Below are 21,056 nucleotides of genomic sequence, written 5' to 3'. Positions count from 1 at the left end.
CAGAAATGTGAGGCAAAAGTCAGAAATTTCATAACAATACCACAAATATGTTACAACACAAGTACATAACATTTTCAGCCTCCACACCTTTGTAAAGTAATTGTCCTTTAACAGCTATGAGCCACACAAATTGTCAATATTTGCCAGAGTGTCTTTCTGTTTGTTCTCTACCAAGAGGTGGACAGATCCTCTCCAATACTAAAGGTGGCCATACACTCGTCAGATTAGCAGCAGATAGATCATAAGATAGATTTCTTATCTATCTGATGTGTTTAGGAACATTTTTACTAGGATTAGAATTCCAATAGATTTCAGTTTGAAATCTATTGAAAATCGATCTGATGGCATTTTTTTGCCATCAGATTTCCATTAGGGACAATGCAAAATGATAAGCAATCTCAACAGATCGACCTGGATTTTCCACCCTGCCAGATCGATTGAAATCAATCGAAATCGGTCAACCGATTTGCAATTGATCAATCGATTTTGATCGATCGATCGGCCAGAAAATCGGCTGAGTGTATGGACCCCTTAAGGGCTTAGCTGTGCTTTAAAACAAACCTGAAGTGAAAGTGAGGATAATGAGGCTGACATATTTCTTCCCTTTTTAAATGCAAATTACCTGACTGTTCAGCTGATCTTCTGCCTCGTATGTAAAATTGAGTTAAACACTTAAAAAATAAAAGGGAGAGGTGGCGTATTACCTCAACAAAGACTTCAAAAAGAAATGATATTTTGCACTGGCAATGCGTTTCGGGGCTCTAAGCTCACTCCCTCAGACCAATTAGTAGTTCCAAACACCAAGAACAGCCAAACGAGTGCTACAATGTACACAACGTAGGCATTGCCTTGTACTTTAAACAAGCACCACAAAGCTAGCGCAACAGCAAGGTGACTGATTAGACAAGATTTCTGCAGGGTAGTAGAACAGGTAAATGATCAATATCAGTGAGATATACTGTAGGTTATTTGCATGATCTAGCAATTCACTTTTTTCTCCTGAGTTTTCTTCTAGGTGAAATTTTAAATGTGCCAATAAAATGCTTTTTAAACCATCCTCAAGCAAGAAAACATTCTAAACAATTTTCAGGTACTTTTTCAACAACTTTTTGGTAATTTTCCACTTGCAAAGTGCTAGAGAGTTATTTTAAAGATGAAAAATGATCTCCTAGGAGAAAACTCAAGTGTAAAACGTAATTGCATATGGGCTAGTGGCCCATATGCCATTCACTTTTTCTCCTGAATTTTCTCCAGGGAGATAATTTTTCATTTTCGATTCAAAATATTTCTTTAGTATTTTGCAATTGAAAAAGTACCAAAAATAGGTGAAAAATTGGTGTCTATATTATTCTGAGTATTTTCTTGCTTGCTGGTGGTTTAAAAAACATTTTATTTACAAGTTGGGAAAATATCACTTAAGAGAGAAAATGAATTGCATATGGCCCAGTGTGTCTGAAATAAAATAAATAAAATGTTTCCTAACTGATTACATGAAAACAGTTGTTATTTTACAGATGACCCCTTCGTAAATGACACTTATTCTTAAAGAATATCAGTTTGCTGAATACAATTTCCCCTAAAAGTGATAAGATCAGTTGCTGGTTTTGTTGGTATTGTGCATTTTCAATGAATTTAGAAATCTCCACACCAGAATATATTTACAAAAGAATATTGTCTTGTTACTTTATTTAAGCACCATAAGGGCTTGTTCAGACAAAGGGTGTTTTGCCCTTTTTTTAAGCGCAGACGATTTTCAAAATTGCCCTAAAAACACTTGTGCAATGATTCCCTATGAGAGAGTTCACAGCTGACCAGTTCGTTTACGATCTGCTCAGCAAAGTTGTGCCTGTGGTATTTTTGAGGCGATTTTGCCTCAATGGAAGGTATAGGAAAAACACAAACACTGACTAAATCGATATGTGCAGCGATTGCGTGAGCGTTTTTAAGAATAAATACATTGTATTTATTATTTTCCGGGTCAAAGAGTTCACTTCCTGACTTGCATCAGGGAGTGAATTACAAAACCGGCCTCCATAGAAGCAGCCGCACACTGCGAACGCGCAAGGCGTCCCCCCTCCTTCTCCTCAGCAGAAGCTGTCATTTTACACCGGTAAGCACCCACACTTTTGTGTTCATGATGTCTTTTCTGATACACTGGATTACAGTTCATGTACACGCATATTCTTGTATTTTTTGTATATGTTTTTGTATTTTTGTACTTTTGCATCTATTAACATATATTGTGGGCTGTGCAATATATGGTACCTGCACTTTAACTAATTTTTGATCATGCAATATCACACTTCATTGTTCCGCTGCTCTTGGGGATTTCCAATTATGTTTGGATTTAGAAGGTGGCTTTTAATTCATTGTTTTCAACATGTTTTTGTGCTTGGATAAGTCCTGAATAAAATTGATTATTGATTTCACTATACTTGAATGTGATGAGTTGTGACTATCATATATGTCTTTAGATTGTGCATCTTTTCTTGTGGTGTCAATATAATTCTCAGCCCTTTGGAAACACGTTATGTGTGGCAGATTGGCTCGAATAGCAGTGGTACTCATCACACAGGTGTATCTATGCATTGTTTGCAATGATTCTTCAATGGAGCTTAAATGAGGTAACAAGACAATATTCTGTTGTGCATTTATTTCTTAATATTGTGGACATATTTCATTTTATTCATGAATGCTGTGTTTAGAACAATTTCTTTTTTAAAAGAGAAAATATCTGTTAGTGAGCTAGCTATTTAGAACAACCTAAATCCAGGCATACACTGTGCAGTGTTTTCAAACGATTAGATTTGATATAAAAAACAAAAATCTAAAATCCATAGAACTAGGACATTCCTAATCTATATTTGATCAGAATGTCAATCAGATGGGTGACTGCTGTACACAATGTAGACATCATAGCTTCCAACTGTCCCTCTTTTGGACGGACAGCCTCTCCTTGGGAACCCTGTCCACCTGTCCCTCTTTCTTCCTCATTTGTCCCTCTTAAGTGGTGGCTGGATAATGTAATGGTTAAGGGCTCCGCCTCTGACACAGGAGACCTGGGTTCGAATCTCGGTTCTGTCTGTTCAGTAAGCCAGCACCTATTTAGTAGGAGACCTTAGGCAAGTCTCCCTAACACTGCTACTGCCTATAGAGCGCGTCCTAGTCGCTGCAGCTCTGGCGCTTTGAGTCCGCCAGGAGAAAAGCGCTATATAAGTGTTTGTCTTCTTTCTTTCTTTCTTTCTTTCTTTCTTTCAGGACTCATGTACAGAAATATGTAAATATATGTATTTTTCTACTGAAAACTGTCTTTGATATACTCTAAACGTTATTTATATATTTTAAATGGATATATTTATAATTTTTAAATGTTAATATGAAGGAAAATGAACCAGGATAGAAAGGATCAGTGTGGTTTGAATTATAAAACATGTTTTCCCTATGTAATCTTTGTTATGCGGGATTAGGGGTGGGTTGGGGGTGTGCTTAGGGGTGGCCTAAGTGTCCCTCTTTATCTCAAAATGTTAGGAGGTATGCAGGCATTGCCTTGTACTTTATCAAGCACCACAAAGCTAGAGCCAACAGATAAGTGACTGATATTAGACAAGATTTCTGCAGGGTGGGAGAACAAGTAAATGATCAGTATCAATGAGTTACAGTATCAATTTTTTTTTACATGATCTAGCATGCATCAGAGTGTACACTTAGCTTAAAGAGTAACTGTCAGGCTGCAAAAGCTAATTTAAACCTCTATTCTCCTGTGTTAAACAGTTTAGAAGGAAGCCAAAAAGGCAATACTGAAGTTAAAAATCTCTCTTACTTTGATGTTTGCTGAACAGCAAGCCTCTATATTCCCAAGCTCCTAAGGAGGCCGGCAGGCCGCATAACAGATACTGCGAAGCATTCTGGGGCTGCTTCTTCTCCCCACTGCACTCCCTTGGTCCTCCCCTTCATTTCCCTATTCCGCCCTAAGGCTGCTTTCACAGTGAGATGTTACAGGCTCATGTTACAGCAGCTTGTTTCTTGCAGTCCAGCTCACAACACTGAAAAATCAATGTGCTGTTCACAGGGCACATGTTCCGTTAGAGTATACTGCACGAGTCCGGCATTGTTCCTAGCCACATGGCTAATTAATATTCACTGCACAGTAGTGTTGTCCGGATTATGAACCATTAGGATCTTTGAACCTGATCTTTTTTGTGAGTCGAATCATCAGGAAGCAAGGTAAGGGAGGATATTACATCACAATTGGCTTCATACAAGACAGACAAACATGGAACCTGCCATGAGCTGTCAGGAGCATCAATCTCTGCAAATACTATATAAAAATTCTGTGATATCCAAACGTGAACAGTGAAATGCATATGTAATGTAAGTACAGCCAATATTTAGCTACTGATATATGTGTTTTTTTCCTCTGAGACCCTATACCTAGCAGCTCCTCTTTAAGGAGAACCCGAGGTGATCCTAAAGCAAAAAATTTAGATACTTAGAGACACTGAAGTGTCAAAAAAAGCATCTTTTTATTTAATAAAAGTGTTTAACATAATAGCCTTCACTAAACCGCCACATTCCCGACGCTGTAAACTATCTAAATCCCCCCTCCCTCTCCGCTGCAAAATCCACAACTTTCTTGGTCGTGGATTTTGCTGCCCTAAGAGCTTCCATGTGAGGCAGGGCTATGAGCTGCAGCTCTGCCTCACACGCGTCTGTCAGCGGCGGATCTTCGCCTCTCAGTGAAGGAAGACTGAGAGGGGCGGGGGAGAGGCAGATCCGGGCTGACAGACGCGTGTGAGGCAGGGCTGCAGCTCATAGCCCTGCCTCACATGGAAGCGCTGCCTGGATTGCCCCCCAGGGAGTTTGGGGGTATTTAGTTAGATTAGAGCGGCGGGGATGCAGTGGTTTAGGTAGGGTTATCATGTTAAATACTTTTATTAAATAAAAAGATAGGTTTTTTGGAGACTTCAGAGTCTCTTTAAGAAAAAGGAAGGGGATCCTCCAGAGGCTTGCCATGTCCTTCTTCAGACCACCGCCACTGCTCAGGGACCCTCTAGAAATTTGCATCCGCCCTCCTTTTCCTGCACAAGAGTGGCCGTGCCACATCCTCTTGAGCACAGGCGTGTCTGCATAGTAGCATGGGGCCACTCGTGGGTGAGCAGCTCTGGCCTACTGCACAGGCGTGGCCATACTCGTGCAAGGTGCATGAAGAGGACCACAGCCATGTAACATATATCCGACCAGCTCTTGTTCAGGGGGCCGCAGCTGGGGGCCAGGAGGACTTGAGGACCCTGTGCAGGATCCAGAGTCTTCCCTCTTCTTAGGTAAGTATCTGAGGGGGGGGGGGGTTCTGGTCTTCAGGTACACTTTGAGATATGGCATGTAAAAGAGGATGTATGAGAGGAAAGTGTGTGCTAATTAGGTGGCTAAATGAGGTTACACAACCAGCTACTCACTGCCTGGAATTATTGCACATCCAAGCACGACCTGTCCTCCTATGCAATGTATGAAGAGGAAAAGATATTGCAAAGCGAGGGTGACCAAAAATGTAAAATTTCATGACATTTTTGTGAAGTTGCTATATTGTCACAAATGTTTTGAATGTGTAAGTGAATGCTTGGTATATGCTAGCTAAAAAACACGAACAGCTTTCCTTATAGGCTTATAGGCTTAACAAAATACGTATGTGCAAAACAAAACCTTGCGAGGACCCTGCACAATGTAAAAAATGAAATAACCAACTTCGTCTCGCAATGAATTTTGTCCAAAAAATTTGAAAAACATCTTGCCTTACATTAATCTGCCATTCTCACTGCAAAACCGCATTTGCAGTTTGCCTGCTAATCGCTAGCACAAAGCTGAAAGAATAATTTCTGTGGAAAATAATACCAATATGCAACACATATGTATAAAAGCAGCACTAAACACCCCACAATGCCCAAAATATTTTTAATTCTGAAAAGATTACTATTCTGTTGTTAGGGAATGCAGGGACTTCTATAGATTTCTGAAAAGCAGCATTGATAAAACTTTAGTATTTCATATAATGGTCAGCTGACCGCTAAGTGAAGCACCTGAGTCAAACCAATGCCCTTATTTTGAGCCTCAGTATCTTCTGATATAACGGGATACCAATAGCGTTTTCTGGAATCTTGTAGTTAGACTTGTATTTGGCCTGTTGGGGATACAAGTGAAATAAGTCTCTATATGGTAGCTTACCAAGCGATGGGAAGAAGCAATCATTTGGTCCAGGCGGAGAGAGAGGGGTGTTTGGTTCGGAGAGCAGGTGCCGACCCGAGTCTGACTGCTGGCGGCTGGACATGAAAACAAGCCGGGGCCTCTGTTCTGGATTTCCAACAGGAGGATCATCAAAGACGGGATTATCAATCCCTTGTGCTTCACTGCAGGAGTAAATAATGCATACAGTCAGATTCATCTGTAGGAATAAGATTCATTTCTTCTTCAAGTGGTACTCAAAGGTGACATTTGGCTTTCTATTGCTATGTCAGTTCTATTTCTGATTGTGTTTGTCTCAAAACAGCAGGGCTTTTAAAATCCTTAGTTAGGCTTGTTTTTTTAGGCCAACAGTGTGAAAGATACCACAGTTTGCAGTGCACAAGGTATCTGCATTGTATATAAACAATTTGTGTAGTCAGTTATGTCCAAACTGCTATGTCTGCCCCAAGGACATTAAGTGAGGGACATCTCTCAGTTGAGAACTGAGACCGCAATATAGCCTCAAACCCCTTTACACTATTAAGAGCCAAAATTAAAATCACTATGCTATTTTGACCTTATTTCACTTACATTTATTGTAGCATTTCACTGATGCCCTTTAGGCCAGGGACCCACTTGCAGTATACAAAATAGCATTTGGACAGCGATTCAAAAGCAGTTTTGCAACACTCATACCTTGCATTGGAAAAAATGCTTGAGGACCAGCCATTGCGTCAAAAAGCAATCACTCCTGTGGGCTAACTTGCATGCACTGTTATTGGAAAAACGATTTTAGAAAATCTTCAACGGTTGGCATGCAAATGGGTCCCAGGCCATTGCTTTATCAAACTTTCCATTAGTACTTTGTCTATATACACACTATAAGTATTTTGTGGTTACAACTTGTTGTGTGACTGTTCTTTCAGTGGACAGACAAAAGACTCCGAGAATTGAAGGTATTTACGCAAATGAAACGTACCTGTCCATTCTCACTAACTCCTGCGCTCCTAGGAAAACAGGAAATGAAAGTTAGAAAGCGGTTTTAACTTATTTGTTTCTTAAAGCAAAGCAATGTGCACAAATTTAATACCCAAGGCACAGCTTTATATTACTTATTTTCCTTTAAGTGCCAGTGGAAAATGGCAGTGCCAATAAAAACTTAACCAAAAACAATAAAGTGCTAGGCACTGACTAGTAGTGCCTGCTGGAGAAGCCTTTCAATGGCTCATGGTGTCACCTCTCTCTTTTAACCGATGTCCAACCTTATCGGGCAACAAAAAACAATAATACAATGTTTTTGTAGAACTTACTTGTTATTACCATGTGTTGAGAATGGGGTTGGCAAGGGGTCATACTGAACCCATTTGCTAGGAGTAGAAATGAGTTAGGGATTGTTATACTAGTCACACTTTTCTATATGGGGTGGGGCTGAGGTTCTGGCCATGCTTACTGTGTGGGGGGTAGGGGGGCAATGAGGGAGCAGTACCACATTGAATAGATTTGGTATGGGGGAGGAGCTGAGGATTATTATACTGACCACACTGTATATGTGTGTGTGGGGTGGGGGTTCTAGCCATGCCTGCTGTGGAGGAAGAGGGATGGGTATCGCACTTGTTGTTTGGAAGGGTTTATATGGGATACACTTGCTGTGAGGGGTGGAAGGTGGGGGAGGGATTACTTATTATTGTGATGGTCCCCCAATGGGGAGGGGTGTGTGGCCATGTTTGCTGTGGGGGTGAGGGATGGGCACCATGTGGGACACACTTGCTATTGGGGTGGAACACCTTTGCTAAGGGGTAAATAGGGGTATGTTATGCATGGTACACACTAGGCATAACATAGTTTTTCTAATCGATTTTGTATAGAAATTATCAGAAAAACGATCGGAAATCAGATCGGGCTTGTCATAAATAATCGATTCAACCCGTCTTTCTGATGAGAAATAGCATGGTGTGTACCGGGCAATAAGGTGATCACTAGAGATGGCCCGAACAGTTTCCGGCGAACTTTAGGTGGTTCGCGTTCGCCGGCGAAGGCGAACTTTTGTGGGAGTTCAATTCACCCCCATAATGCTCCATTAAGAATAACTTTGACCCTCTACATCACAGTCAGCAGGCACATTGTCACCAAACAGACTGCAGAGCCCCCCCCCCCCACCTTATAAAAGGCAAGGTTCTCTTGCCCTTTTACTCACTCGTCTGCCTACAGTAATTAGTTAAAGGATACCCGAGGTGACATGTGGCATGATGAGATAGACATGTGTATGTACAGTGCCAAGCACACAAATAACTGTACTGTGTTCCTTTTTTTTCTTTCTCTGCCTGAAAGAGTTTAATATCAGGTATGTAAGTGGCTGACTCGGTCCAGACAGGAAGTGACTACAGTGTGACCCTCACTGATAAGAAATTCCAACTTCAAAACACTTTCCTAGCAGAAAATGGCTTCTGAGAGCAAGAAAGAGATAAAAAGGGGAATTTTTTATCAGTGAGGGTCACACTGTAGTCACTTCCTGTCTGAGTCAGGACTGAGTCAGCCACTTACATACCTGATATTTAACTCTTTCAGGCAGAGAAAGAAAAAAAAGAAACACAGCATAGTTATTTATGTGCTAGGCACTGTACATACGCATGTCTATCTCATCATGTCACATGTCAGTTTGGATATCCTTTAAGGGACAGCTGCTGACAGACTCTGCTAGGGAAAGCTTAGTTAGGCTCTTGTAGGCTTGTTAGCTTGCTCCTGGCTGATTGTTATTCCTTATATTGCACCCCACAGCTCCCTCTCCTCCCTCACTCCCTCCTCCCTCACTCCCTCCTCCAGAGGAGGGGGTCTTGTCTTCCAGGGAATTGTAGGATTTCAAAAGCCAGCTTTTACATACCTTGGCCGGGAATTGAACCCAGGTCTTAGTGCTTGGTAGGCAACTCTCTTCACCACTATACCACCACCAACACTACATGCTGAAGCCAGCCTAGCATGTACCATTCTGATATATCCAAGAGAAAAATGAGTTTGCCTAGGGATTTGTACGATTTTAAATGCCAACTCACATGCATTAGTCAGGAATTGAAAACAGGCCTACCGCATGGTAGGCTGCTATCCTAACCATTATACCACCAACACAACACACTACAATGCTACATGCTGAAGCCAGCCTAGCATGTATCATTATGATATATCCAAGAGAAAAATGAGCTTGCTTAGGGATTTGTAGGATTTCAAAAGCCAACTCACATGCATTGGCCAGGAATCGAACCCACGCCTACCGCATGGTAGGCTGCTATCCACACAATTATACCACCAACACTACATGCTGAAACTTCTTGGAGCAGACTTACTTCCTCCCTCCAAAAGACACACATACATCCCCATAAAATCATTCAACTGTGTGCACAGTCTTTGTGGTACCCGTCAGCGGCGGATCTCCGCCCCTCCCCGCCCCTCTAAGCGAAGGAAGACTGAAAGGGGCGGGGGAGAGGCGGCGATCCGCGCTGGCAGAAGCGTGTGGGGCAGGGCTGTGGCTCATAGCCCTGCCTCACACGGAAGCACTGCCCAGATGGCCCCCCCCCTTCCCGGGAGTTAGGGGGGGGGGGGGTTTAGATAGTCTACAGCCGGGGGAATGCGGCGATTTAGGTAGGGATAATGTATTAAACAGGATTGTTTAAAAAAAAAAAAAAAAAAAAAAAAAGGATTTTTAAGAGGCTTCAGAGTCTCTTTAAGCAATTTTGAGTGTGGCATGGTTTTTGGTGCCAGATGGGGCGGTCTGAGTATTACACAATTTGCTCAGTTACTGGGATTTTTACGCACAACCATTTCTAGGGTTTACAAAGAATGGTGTGAAAAGGGAAAAACATCCAGTATGCAGCAGTCTCGTGTAGGCGAAAATGCCTTGTTGATGCTAGAGGTCAGAGGAGAATGGACCGACTGATTCAAGCTGATAGAATAGCAACGTTGACTGAAATAACCACTCGTTTACAACCGAGGTATGCAGCAATGCATTTGAGAAGCCACAACACGCACAACCTTGAGACAGATGGGCTACAACAGCAAAAGATTCCCCTGGGTACCACTCATCTCCACTACAAATAGGATTAAGAGGCTACAGTTTGCACAAGCTCCCCAAAATTGGACAGTTGAAGACTGGAAAAATGTTGCCTGGTCTCATAAGTCTCAATACAGTCAGAATTTAAGAATGAGAACGTGGATCCATGATGCCTTGCTACCACAATGCAGGTTGGTGGTGTAATGATGTGGGGGATGTTTTCTTGGCACACTTTAGTCCCTTTTAGTGCCAATTGGGCATTGTTTAAATGCCACGGGCTACCTGAGCATTGTTTCTGACCATGTCCATCCCTTCATGACCACCATGTACCCATCCTCTGATGGCTACTTTCAGCAGGATAATGCACCATGTCACAAAGCTTGAATCATTTCAAATTGGTTTCTTGAACATGACAATGAGTTCACTGTACTAAAATGGCCCCCACAATCACCAGATCTCAACCCAATAGAGCATCTTTGGGATGTGATGGAATGGGAACTTCTTGCCCTGGATAAGCATCCCACAAATCTCCATCAACTGCAAGATGCTATCCTATAAATATGGGCCAACATTTCTAAAGAGTTCTTTCAGCACCTTGTTGAATCAATGCCATGTAGAATTAAGGCAGTGCTGAAGGCAAAGGGGGGGGGGGGGGGGGGGGGGGGGGTGTCAAACACCGTATTAGTATTGTGTTCCTAATAATCCTTCAGGTGAGTGTATATTATCAGTAATACACTTATTTAATAAGTGCTTGTTTATTTTTTCTTTAGTTAAGAGCACAAGGACATCACAACAGCTCTTACCAATAATGTATTTTATAGTGTATATACAGTATATAGACCTAGAGAATGATACTCACTTCTAGCAGTCACTGCTTTTCTTTGTTTGTACACTAGAACTAGTATGAGTGGCATACATAGGATTCCAACAATACAGGCTACGATTGCCAGTGCCGCTGCTGTTGTGCCTGCAATGCAGATAGCAAAAAGCATACATTAAATACAGGTCAAGTCTCCTGTATCACATTTTACACATTTTTGTAAAAGCATCTAATTACTTTGTGAAGTCTCACTGATAGAGATCCTTTCATGGAAGAATAGAAATACCACAGACCAGCATTGCAGTCACCTGATTACACAGATCACATTGGGGTCTCCTCCCAAAGGTATCTCTACTGTGCAGGATTACTACCACATTAGTAGCTCATAATCTACATGCAAATTTCGGTCTCTTTAAAGAGACTCTGTAACAAAAATTGCATCCTGTTTTTTATCATCCTACAAGTTCCAAAACCTATTCTAACGTGTTCTGGCTTACTGCAGCACGTTCTACTATCACCATCTCTGTAATAAATCAACTTATCTCTCTCTTGTCAGACTTGTCAGCCTGTGTCTGGAAGGCTGCCAAGTTCTTCAGTGTTGTGGTTCTGTGATGCATCTCCCCCCTCCAGGCCCCTCTCTGCACACTGCCTGTGTATTATTTAGATTAGAGCAGCTTCTCTCTTCTCTCTTATCTTTTACAAGCTGGATAAATCCTCCTCTGAGCTGGCTGGGCTTTCACATACTGAGGAATTACATACAGGCAGAGCTGTCTGCACTCTGCAGGAAGAAACAGACTGACACTTCAGTGGAAGATAGCTGCAGGGGGGAAGAAACACACAAATGATCTCTTGAGATTCAAAAGGAAGGGTGTATACAGCCTGCTTGTGTATGGATGTATTTTCTATGTGTGGGCATACTGTACATCAACCTACTTCCTGTTTTGGTGGCCATTTTGTTTGTTTATAAACAAACTTTTTAAAACTGTTTTTAACCACTTTTAATGCGGCGAGGAGCTGCGAAATTGTGATAGAGGGTAATAGGAGATGTCCCCTAACGCACTGGTATGTTTACTTTTGTGCGATTTTAACAATACAGATTCTCTTTAAGCAGCCCAAACACTGGTCGATTTGTGCAGTTGATATATGGCCGAATCGACTGCTCAGATCGAATTGGCTAGAAATCAATACAGCAGGAAGCATGATCGATCGACCAATCGATCCATTTTTGACCAATTTAGTCGATTAGGGAGGACGGAAAATCGAGGTCGTTTGGCTGCCAGCCCATAGAGTTGCATTGGATCGAATAGTGCAACACTGCATTTCGATCGTTTTTCAATAGATTTTATTCTGAAATCTATTGGAAATCTGTTCCTACTGTGTTGCATACATTAGATATATTCCTGTCTGATTCGACCTGACAGGCTTCTGACAGAAATCTTTATGATGGTCAAATCTGCTGCAAATCTATAAGTGTATGGGTACCTTTAAGGTGGCCACACACCATACAATAAAATGATCCGATTTTACGGCAATTCGATAAAAACGATCGGATCTCCCGAAAACATCGAAAGCTTTTTTTTCATTCGACTGAAAAATCCGATCGGATTTCCCATTTTCTTTGATTTTTATCGATCCGGAATGCCAGATATTTTTCTTCAATCTTTCCGAAGATTGTATGGTGTGTGGTAGATTGCCAATTTGTTAATATACACACCCTAGCAATTTTCTCAGTTTCCAATCAATTTTATCATAACTGGGGGAAAAATTTAACATTGGTGTGTGGTACATTGGTCATATTTTTGAAATGTTACAATCAGTCAGAAAAATTGATTGCAATTCTTAAATTGAACAAATATTTAAAAAATTGTATTTTGTGTGGCCACCTCTAGGCTAGTTGTTTAAGGCTGGATGTTGGCAAGGAAGGAATCTTCCATATGTGAGATCAGTCATTTAACCGCCACACGACCGCCTAACGCCGATTGGCAGCCGCTGCGTAACACTGATTGGCGTCAAGTCCTGTGGCGGAGATTGCAGGGCATCGCGTGCGCTGATACGCGCCGATCCCAAGCTCCGTCAACAGTCTGCCAGCGTCTATTTACATTGTACAGCGTTGCCATCTATGGCAACACTGTACTGGATACACCCCCGTCACTCGGCTGTCCCCTGGAGAGGCTCCAAACGCGATCCCCTCTCATAGGCTGATGTCTATGAGAGAGGATCGGCCTGATTGGCTGCCGGGGGAGTGAGAAATAATGGAAAAAAATTACACAATTTTTATTTTAAAAAAATCAACGTGCCAGCAGCGATCAGAACCCACCAACAAAAAGCCAACAGAAAGCGGGGAGACTGTGGTCCTTAAGGAGTTAAGGAACATCATCAGTTCCTCATCATTCCTTTTAGTTAGTGCAATATGGTTTTATGATTTAAAAATTAAAAAAAGGTTAATGTACGATAGCATGCTCTTTGTTCTTCTTGGAGTACAGTATGTTTATGATCATAACCTCCACAAATTCATATGGCCTCTAATCATCATTGGTCAGAAAGCTGGTTCTGATATAGCAAGAGACTGTCAACCAGGTAGTGTGAATTATTTTTCCTTTAGCAGAGACACAATTAGTTTAGCTACAGTTGGAGGTTGGTATTGCTGGGCTAATAACTATACGCTACTTACCATCACTGTCATTGCCAATTGTCAACGTTAAACACGTCTTGAGATTTGGATCATCTAAAATTGCAAATTAAAAAGATACATATTTCAGTTAATCACCTGTAAATGAGACCACTACACCAAACCGAAAAATCTATAAAAAAAAATCACATAAATCAACCGGACACATTTCAGAATGACCAAACATCATCATTATTCATTAAAAAAAAACTGTCTTGCCATAAAGTAAAACTTTGTATGCCTATTTCTACTTCCTGCATCTCTGCATTAGAGACAGAGGATCAGTAAGACAGCCAGGCACTTTACATTGCTAAAACGAAGTAAATATGTCAGCCTCCATATTCCTCATTACATGCTTTAGGTATCAGTACTATAACACTTTAATAATGCAACATGGCTTTTAATTCTAACATATGCATATGGCAACAGTGGTGTAACTATGGGGAAGCATTGCAATTTGAGGATTAGATGAACTACTGTTGGGGGGAGGGGGAGGGATGACCTATAGTTACAACCCTGTATTTCAATACAGTAAATTAATTCCAACAAACTCCAAATAAATGAATCCAAGTTAATTAATTCACACAAACAGGTGTTCATTTAAAGCGGATCCGAGATGAAAAGCAAAATATAACAAGTAACTTGTCTATACTGTTTATCTTATCTAAAGTTTCGATAGTTTACGCAGCATGTCTAGCTGCAAACAGCTTAAAAAGTTTGATTATTTATTCCTGTGATACAATAAGGGCAGCCATGTTCTGATTGTCACAGGCTGAGGGCTGGAGATGCTATCAGCTTTCCTGTGAGTAAATTCAGTCCCCTCTCCTTCTCCCTCCTCCCCTCTGCCTCTGAAATTAATGGCTAGTAACCTCCTCCTCCTCCTGCCCAGACTGAGCTCCCATAAGCCCTTGCTACAGTGCCAAGGCACTGTGAAAAGCTGTGGGTGTGGCTTTGTTTAGTTTATAGGGAATTAGAGTATTAAAACAAAACAAAAAAAGTATTAGGCTTGAGGAATGCCCTAAAATCTATATGAAAAGAACACAATTATGCAATGAGTAAAAGTTTTTCTCAGATCCACTTTAAAAGTGGTGTTTACTATCAGTAGTTCCTGTAGGCAATCTGTGACTGGAATCTGTCCAAAAAAAAAATAATAATCATCATCTTGCTGGGTATAGTAATTATGTATGTATGTATTTTTGTATTGTATATAAGGAAGAAAAACATACACAGCTATGCTTTCTTTTTAATTTCCTCCTAAAATTGCAGATGTTTCACACTGAATGATGATGAACTTGTGGCAAACTTGATATAGAGCCATGACTCCTTTCAAAAACCCATGCTGCAGAAGACTCTGGCAGCTGTTTCAGCAGACTGTACTCACAGACCAAAACCACATCGTTATCTATCTAACCATACATCTGTGATGATTTGCTCAGCTGCCTGTGCAGGCAGGCAGCCTTTTGACCATTGTGTAGGTTTGCATGCTGCAGGACTCTGGAAAGAAGAGCTTCTGTCAGTTTTGCAGCTTGTGCTTGCAGAGGAATTTGCATACGTTGTCATGCAAATTGCCTGGCCACATTCATTGGAGGCGTGTACTATAAGTACTATGTCTTTCCCACAACGCTTCGCTGGTCATAAGGATTTCGTCCTATGTAACACTCCTGGTGGGGTGTCAGCCTTACTCTCTGTTTGAAGATCAGCTTAGAGTAATTCCTGGAAACTGTGCTAGGCAGATTTCCCTAGTGCAGTTAGGATTGTTTATCTGTTTTGTTTGTCTGTTGCGATTGTCCTGTCCCAGCGGTGGTCGATAGGAAGTCGTTCTGATCTCTGTTCTTGGAGCATAGCTGGTGCAGCGGTTGCTACCAGCTATCTCTTCTGTTCTGCCTCTCTGGATCGCGCTAGCCACTTTTCGCTAGCGCTGTGGATCCTTCTGTTCTGTCTCCTGGGATCGCACTAGCCACTTTTCGCTAGCGCTGTGGATCCTTCTGTTCTGTCTCCTGGGATCGCGCTAGCCACTTTTCGCTAGTGCTGTGGATCCTTCTGTTCTGCTACTCTGTACCTGGATCGTGCTAGCCACTTTTCGCTAGTGCTGTGGATCCTATCTCTCGCTTGTCCCTGTTTTCGTGTGTCTGTCTTGTCTGCTACGACCGCTTGCTGGAGGCTCGGTGAGGTAACCGTTAAGCAAGCGTTCACGTCCTCTGTTTCATGTTTGTCTGTTGATGGTTAGTTAGGCGTGCTTGTCTCTATTGTGCTTATCACGTGGAGACCGCGCATAACCGCGTGCACTGTTGCGAATGAGTGCGGTGTTCGCGGTTAGCTAGCGTTTGTTATTTTCCGCATCTTCTCATTGTATTATTTGCTGTGCCTTTGCTACCCTCGTATTCTATTCTGATCTGCCTTGTGTCACGTCTGGGGATCGCACCTCTCGCGATTGCGTTCCTATTTCATATCTGCTGTTGTGTGTGCGCGGTCGCGGGGTGGCGACTGGATTGGCGCACACATACAACCTGTCCCTTTGCTCGTTCTCATTCGCAATCGCCTCTCTTGCGATTGCGTTCTGCGCTTCGTACAATTCCTGTCTGGCATTTGTGGAAGTACAGAGGATTGGTTCCTCTGCCATCTGCCAACAGGAATTTCCCTCTACAGGTGCGTAGCACCTTTTGCTGGGTGCCTGCAATTACATGCTTGTGGAGGATTTCCGTCGTGTCAGCGCACGCGTTGTGCACTGATCACGGAGAAAGTTCCACAATCGTTACAACATCAGACTTTGAACTGGAGCAATGGCTGGTTTTTAGCTGGAAGGGATTGAACTCCCATCGCCTAATCCAATTTAATTTAATACAGACCCCCCCCCCCCCCCCTCCCCCCGGGCTTAAAATAACTCGCTGGGCCAAATAATTACCCAGCGAGTTCTTTACACTCTATCCAATTCCATTTTGCATGCTGCCAGAAGCAATGCTTCCCATCAGACATGGGCGTTAGCTTAGACCTGCAAAGAGCAGGTCTAAACCAGCTAACGCATGTCATCGCTGCTGCATCTGGGGGTCTCCTTTCATAAGGGGACCCCCACGGCCACGTTGGTCATCCTCTAGTAATATACCACCGCTGGACATCCACCACCTCTCACTGCAAGTGCCAATGTCTAATTACAGTGTACCTGTGACTGTAATTACTGTGCATCGGAGCCCTGGCAAAGTATCTTTGAAGCTTCCACCGCGTCTCCCCATTGGTCCACCGTCTGGACCCATTTTATTGGCTCCGATAGTGGACCAATGGGGAGCCCCGGCGGGAGATTCAAAGATGCTTTTTTTTTATCTGGGACGCAGTAATTAGTGACTGGGAGCTCTGGGGGTCTCCTGATTAAAGGAGACCCCCAGATGCAGTGGCGGAAGATGGTGGCAGATGATCTGCGGGAGTGTATGCATCTCTGGGTAGTGTGGCCGTGGTGCTGAAGGACAGCACCACAGCGTAAACCTTGCTCCCCATTGCCCATAATATGGGAACATTGCTCAGGCTTTCGCCTGAGTAATGCTCCCTAACGATCGTCCATCATGTGGAGGAAACCGGCAATAGGATTTGCCAGTAATCCTCATGCGATGGCAAGGTGGTAAGTGGCTCACATTTTCAAGCAACTTATCGCCTTGAATAGGAAATTGCCCTCAGTCACATCTCCTTCTCACCCACCTAGCTACAAACAAGTCTGCCAATGCAGATGCTGCTTAGTCATGGCTAGAGATGGACAATGAAATGGCTGATAATTTTGGTTTGCATGCAAATTAAATGCAGCTTGAAATTGGCCTAATCAAATAAAGTTCCAGCTACCTTCAATTACCTGATTGTACAGATATTGTAGGCTGCTTTCATTGGGGAATCCTTGGGGCCTTGATGGGATATAGGCCCATAAGCAATTCCCTTTTTCCTACCAAGTTTTCTCCTAGGAGATAATTTATCTTCTATTTAAAATAACTTTTCAGCACTTTGCAACTGAAAAAGTATCAAAAAGTTGGTGAAAAAGTACTGTCCAAAATTATTTTGAGTATTTTCTCGCTTGCTGGTGGCTTAAAAGGCATTTTATTGACAATTTTGAAAATATCACCTAGGAGAAAACTCAGGAGAAAAAGGTGAATTACATATGGGCTATGGTCTCAATGTTGTGGGTGGAATTTGGAGTTTATGGACACCAACAATCCAAAGGTTATATAATTGCACTGAAAGTCCCGACATTCATGTATCAGCTAGGGTAATCCCAGCAAGCCTATATTTGGAGTAAAGTTAGTCAGGATACGTTACATAACAAATACCAAAACTTTTGTTGTACTTGTTTTTCATGTGTTACACATTTTTTTATAATCTTTATATCCATGAGATAATTCTATTTGCTTTTTGAAAAACAGTGCCAAAAACCATTTCTTTTTTCTCTGATTGAAAAATATAACAAATGTATTAGCAAGAAATTTAACAATACTGATTTTTCACGCGTTCATTATTGGTCAGTGTGTTTCCCATTCTAATTCCTGCACATGTGTATCCTTTATGGCTTTGAATGGGGATATGCTCATGCCACAATACCAACAGTCTTGCACATCCAGGTGTGGAAGTTTGCGCACCGGTACATGTAATTGTGTATCTGGACATTCTTTTAGGCCTAGACATAAAGCCCTATAGCAGTGGCAGTAGAAGCTGATAGTTATGACCATTTGTGGTTCACGCTGTATGCTCTGCTTGATTTTCTGTTTACTTCTGTTCTGACATGACTTGTCCTGACTTTGGTTGTTCTCCGGCCCTTGTTTCTGACTTCTACCTGTTTAAAGACTCTGTGTTGTCTACCTCCTATACGGACATCTGCCTTGTCTACTGCCAGTATTAATCTCTGCCTGTTTAATGAATGGCTTTCCTTCTAGCAGTACCGACCTCAGCTTGCCTGCCATTTTGTCAGGCCCTTTACCAGTGTTCATCAATAAGGTCTCATTATCAGTCTCTCGACTTGTAGTCTCCTGTTCTCTTCTTTCCAGTAGCCTATTGCAAGTGTCATCAACCTGTCTCTAGCAGGAAAGTAGCCTGTTGCCTACTATAAGCCATTTCCATGTTACTTAGTATGTATGAAATTTTAATAATAAAGCGGTGAATAAGGTGTCCAGATCTGACAAAGTGGTCTTTGTTGGAACTTAAAGGGAAGGTCCAAGCAAAATAAAAAAAATTAGTTTCACTTACCTGGTGCTTCTACCAGCCCCATGCGGCCATCCTGTGCCCTCGTAGTCACTCATTGCTGCTCCATTCCCCCGCTGGCAGCTTGCCGACCTCGGAGGTCGGCGGGCCGCATTGCGTACATTTTTACGCATTCCCGCTAGTGCAGGAACATTAACGTGACGTAAAACGTAACATGAACGTAAAAATGTACGCATTGAACCAGTAATGCGTAAAAATGTATGTGTTAATGCACTAGCGGGAATGCGTAAAAATGTACGCAATGCGGCCCGCCGACCTCCGAGGTCGGCAAGCTGGCAGCGGGGGACTGGAGCAGCAGTGAGTGTGACTACAAGGGCTCAGGATGGCTGCATGGGGCTGGTAGAAGCACCAGGTAAGTGAAACTCATTTTTTTATTTTGCTTGAACCTTCCCTTTAAGTGAGTAATTTAAAACCATAGGGGGGTCGCTGCAAGATAAACAAATAGCAGCTGTGTGTCTACACTGATGTTCATGCATTTGCAGTTGCTAAGGGGAATCTTCAGTGTGTGATTGCATATGGGTGATAATAAGAGAAAAGTTATCATAATGTCATAACCTAAAAATTGTGATTTTACTCTGGTTCCCTTTGTTTTGCATTACAATTTGTATAAAGATTAGAAACCATGTATTTGTGTTTTGATGCATCCTTGAATATAACACGTTTGAACCTCATTTAAGCATTTAGAAATGCAGAAGCATTACCTGTTTTTACATGAAGCTCTCGATAATTGTATGTTTCTGGTACCAAATGTTTCTTAGAAGCCTTGTACAGAAAACAGCAATAGCTGCCGCTTTCCACGTTAGTAATATTCAACAGAATTTTACTTTTGGGGGAATGGACTGGTTTGTGGTCTTTGTGATGCCTGTTCTCTCCCGAGCAGTCTGGATTTCGGGTCTTGCTGAAAATCCAAAGAACAGCTAAGTGCTCGTGGTGATGATTGATGTGTTCTCTGCTGGGGCAGGTGAGGTTTACATTCTGCCCTTCTGGGCAAACATACTTTACATGCTGGTCCATATCTGAGAGCGCAACTGTCCGACCTGTAATAAGAGGAGAAAACAATGGTCATAAATCCATAAAATAGATTTTTAGATTCACAGCTTGTGCTCCGAGGTGTACATTATTCAAGATTTTTTTTCAGCCTACATATACAGTATATTTGGTACAGAAATGATTGTAAACTATCAAAAAGATACTGAATCCAATCTAATTCCTTTCAGTCACCAGGAGCATTCTGCGCTTGCACAGTTTGTCTTCTTGAGTTGTGCATACACAGACAGCTTCCAGCCAGGGGGGCACAATCGAGAGAGACACGTGGATGGGCCCACGCATGTGCAGTAGCCACAACCACGCCTGTGGCTGGTGATCTTTCAGAGGGAGAGGAGGGGCACACCCTGGAGGGTGTTGTAACTACAGCGAGGAACCTGACATACTGCTGGAAAAAGCCCCAGATAAGTAGATCTTCTCCCCCCCCCCCCAACTCCTAATATATCTTAAAGAATCATTTCTGTGTTACAAACTTTATTAGAAGAACTCTTTATTTGGTGCTTCAAGTCCTACCCCATGGAGCTGCATTAAAGTGAGTTTGAAGCGATATTAAAAAAAAAAGATACTTGCCTAAGTGGGGGAAGGGTCTGGGTCCGATAGAGCCTTCCCAGTCCTCTCCTGGTCCCTGCGTCCTAACGAAGTTTTCTGGAACACTCGGGCTCCCGAAGACCAGGGCCGGTTCTAGCTCCAATGGGGCCCCAGGGCAAAAGTAACTTGGGGGCCCCTTGACTTCCCTATTCCTGACCACTGATGGACTCCCCCATCTCCATCAGATTGAATGGCCAGCTGTGCTCATCAGTCTTAGGTAGTCTCCCCTCTAGTATAGATGGCCAGAAGTGTCCCCCAAAATTAGGTAGCCCTCCTTCCCTGCGTAGACGGGAAGTCCAGAAAGTCTCTGCTTCACACAGTCACAGCGTCTCCTCTCTGAATCCTCCAGCAGTACAGTACTGAAAGGCGCCACTAGAGGCCAGCAGAGAGGAGACACTGTGACTGAATGAGGTGGAAAAGACTTTCTGGACTTCCTGACAATGCTGACAAGTGAGGAG

General features: G+C 42.5%; 2 protein-coding genes across 8 annotated transcripts in view; one reads left to right on the top strand and one right to left on the bottom strand.

Annotated features, from left to right (window-relative positions):
- CDH23 (cadherin related 23) overlaps window positions 1-21,056 on the top strand; it is a 1,682,716-nt gene that overhangs the window by 1,391,958 nt on the left and 269,702 nt on the right. The window lies entirely within an intron of this gene.
- Window positions 1-21,056, bottom strand: part of VSIR (V-set immunoregulatory receptor) — a 93,125-nt gene that overhangs the window by 779 nt on the left and 71,290 nt on the right. For 2 of the 3 annotated variants that reach the window (XM_068258242.1, XM_068258240.1), the window contains exons 2-6: window positions 19,668-20,003; window positions 13,744-13,797; window positions 11,112-11,219; window positions 7,193-7,220; window positions 6,217-6,398 (exon numbers count right to left, since the gene is read on the bottom strand). In XM_068258242.1, the coding sequence (XP_068114343.1) occupies window positions 6,217-6,398; window positions 7,193-7,220; window positions 11,112-11,219; window positions 13,744-13,797; window positions 19,668-19,980 (685 nt within the window). In that variant the 5' untranslated portion in view covers window positions 19,981-20,003. The remainder of the gene's footprint in view (window positions 1-6,216; window positions 6,399-7,192; window positions 7,221-11,111; window positions 11,220-13,743; window positions 13,798-19,667; window positions 20,004-21,056) is intronic. The other variant, XM_068258241.1, reaches the window with a different exon arrangement.

This window comes from Hyperolius riggenbachi, chromosome 10 (assembly GCF_040937935.1).
Source record: "Hyperolius riggenbachi isolate aHypRig1 chromosome 10, aHypRig1.pri, whole genome shotgun sequence".
NCBI lineage: Eukaryota > Metazoa > Chordata > Amphibia > Anura > Hyperoliidae > Hyperolius > Hyperolius riggenbachi.
This window is presented reverse-complemented; position numbering and strand designations above follow the sequence as displayed.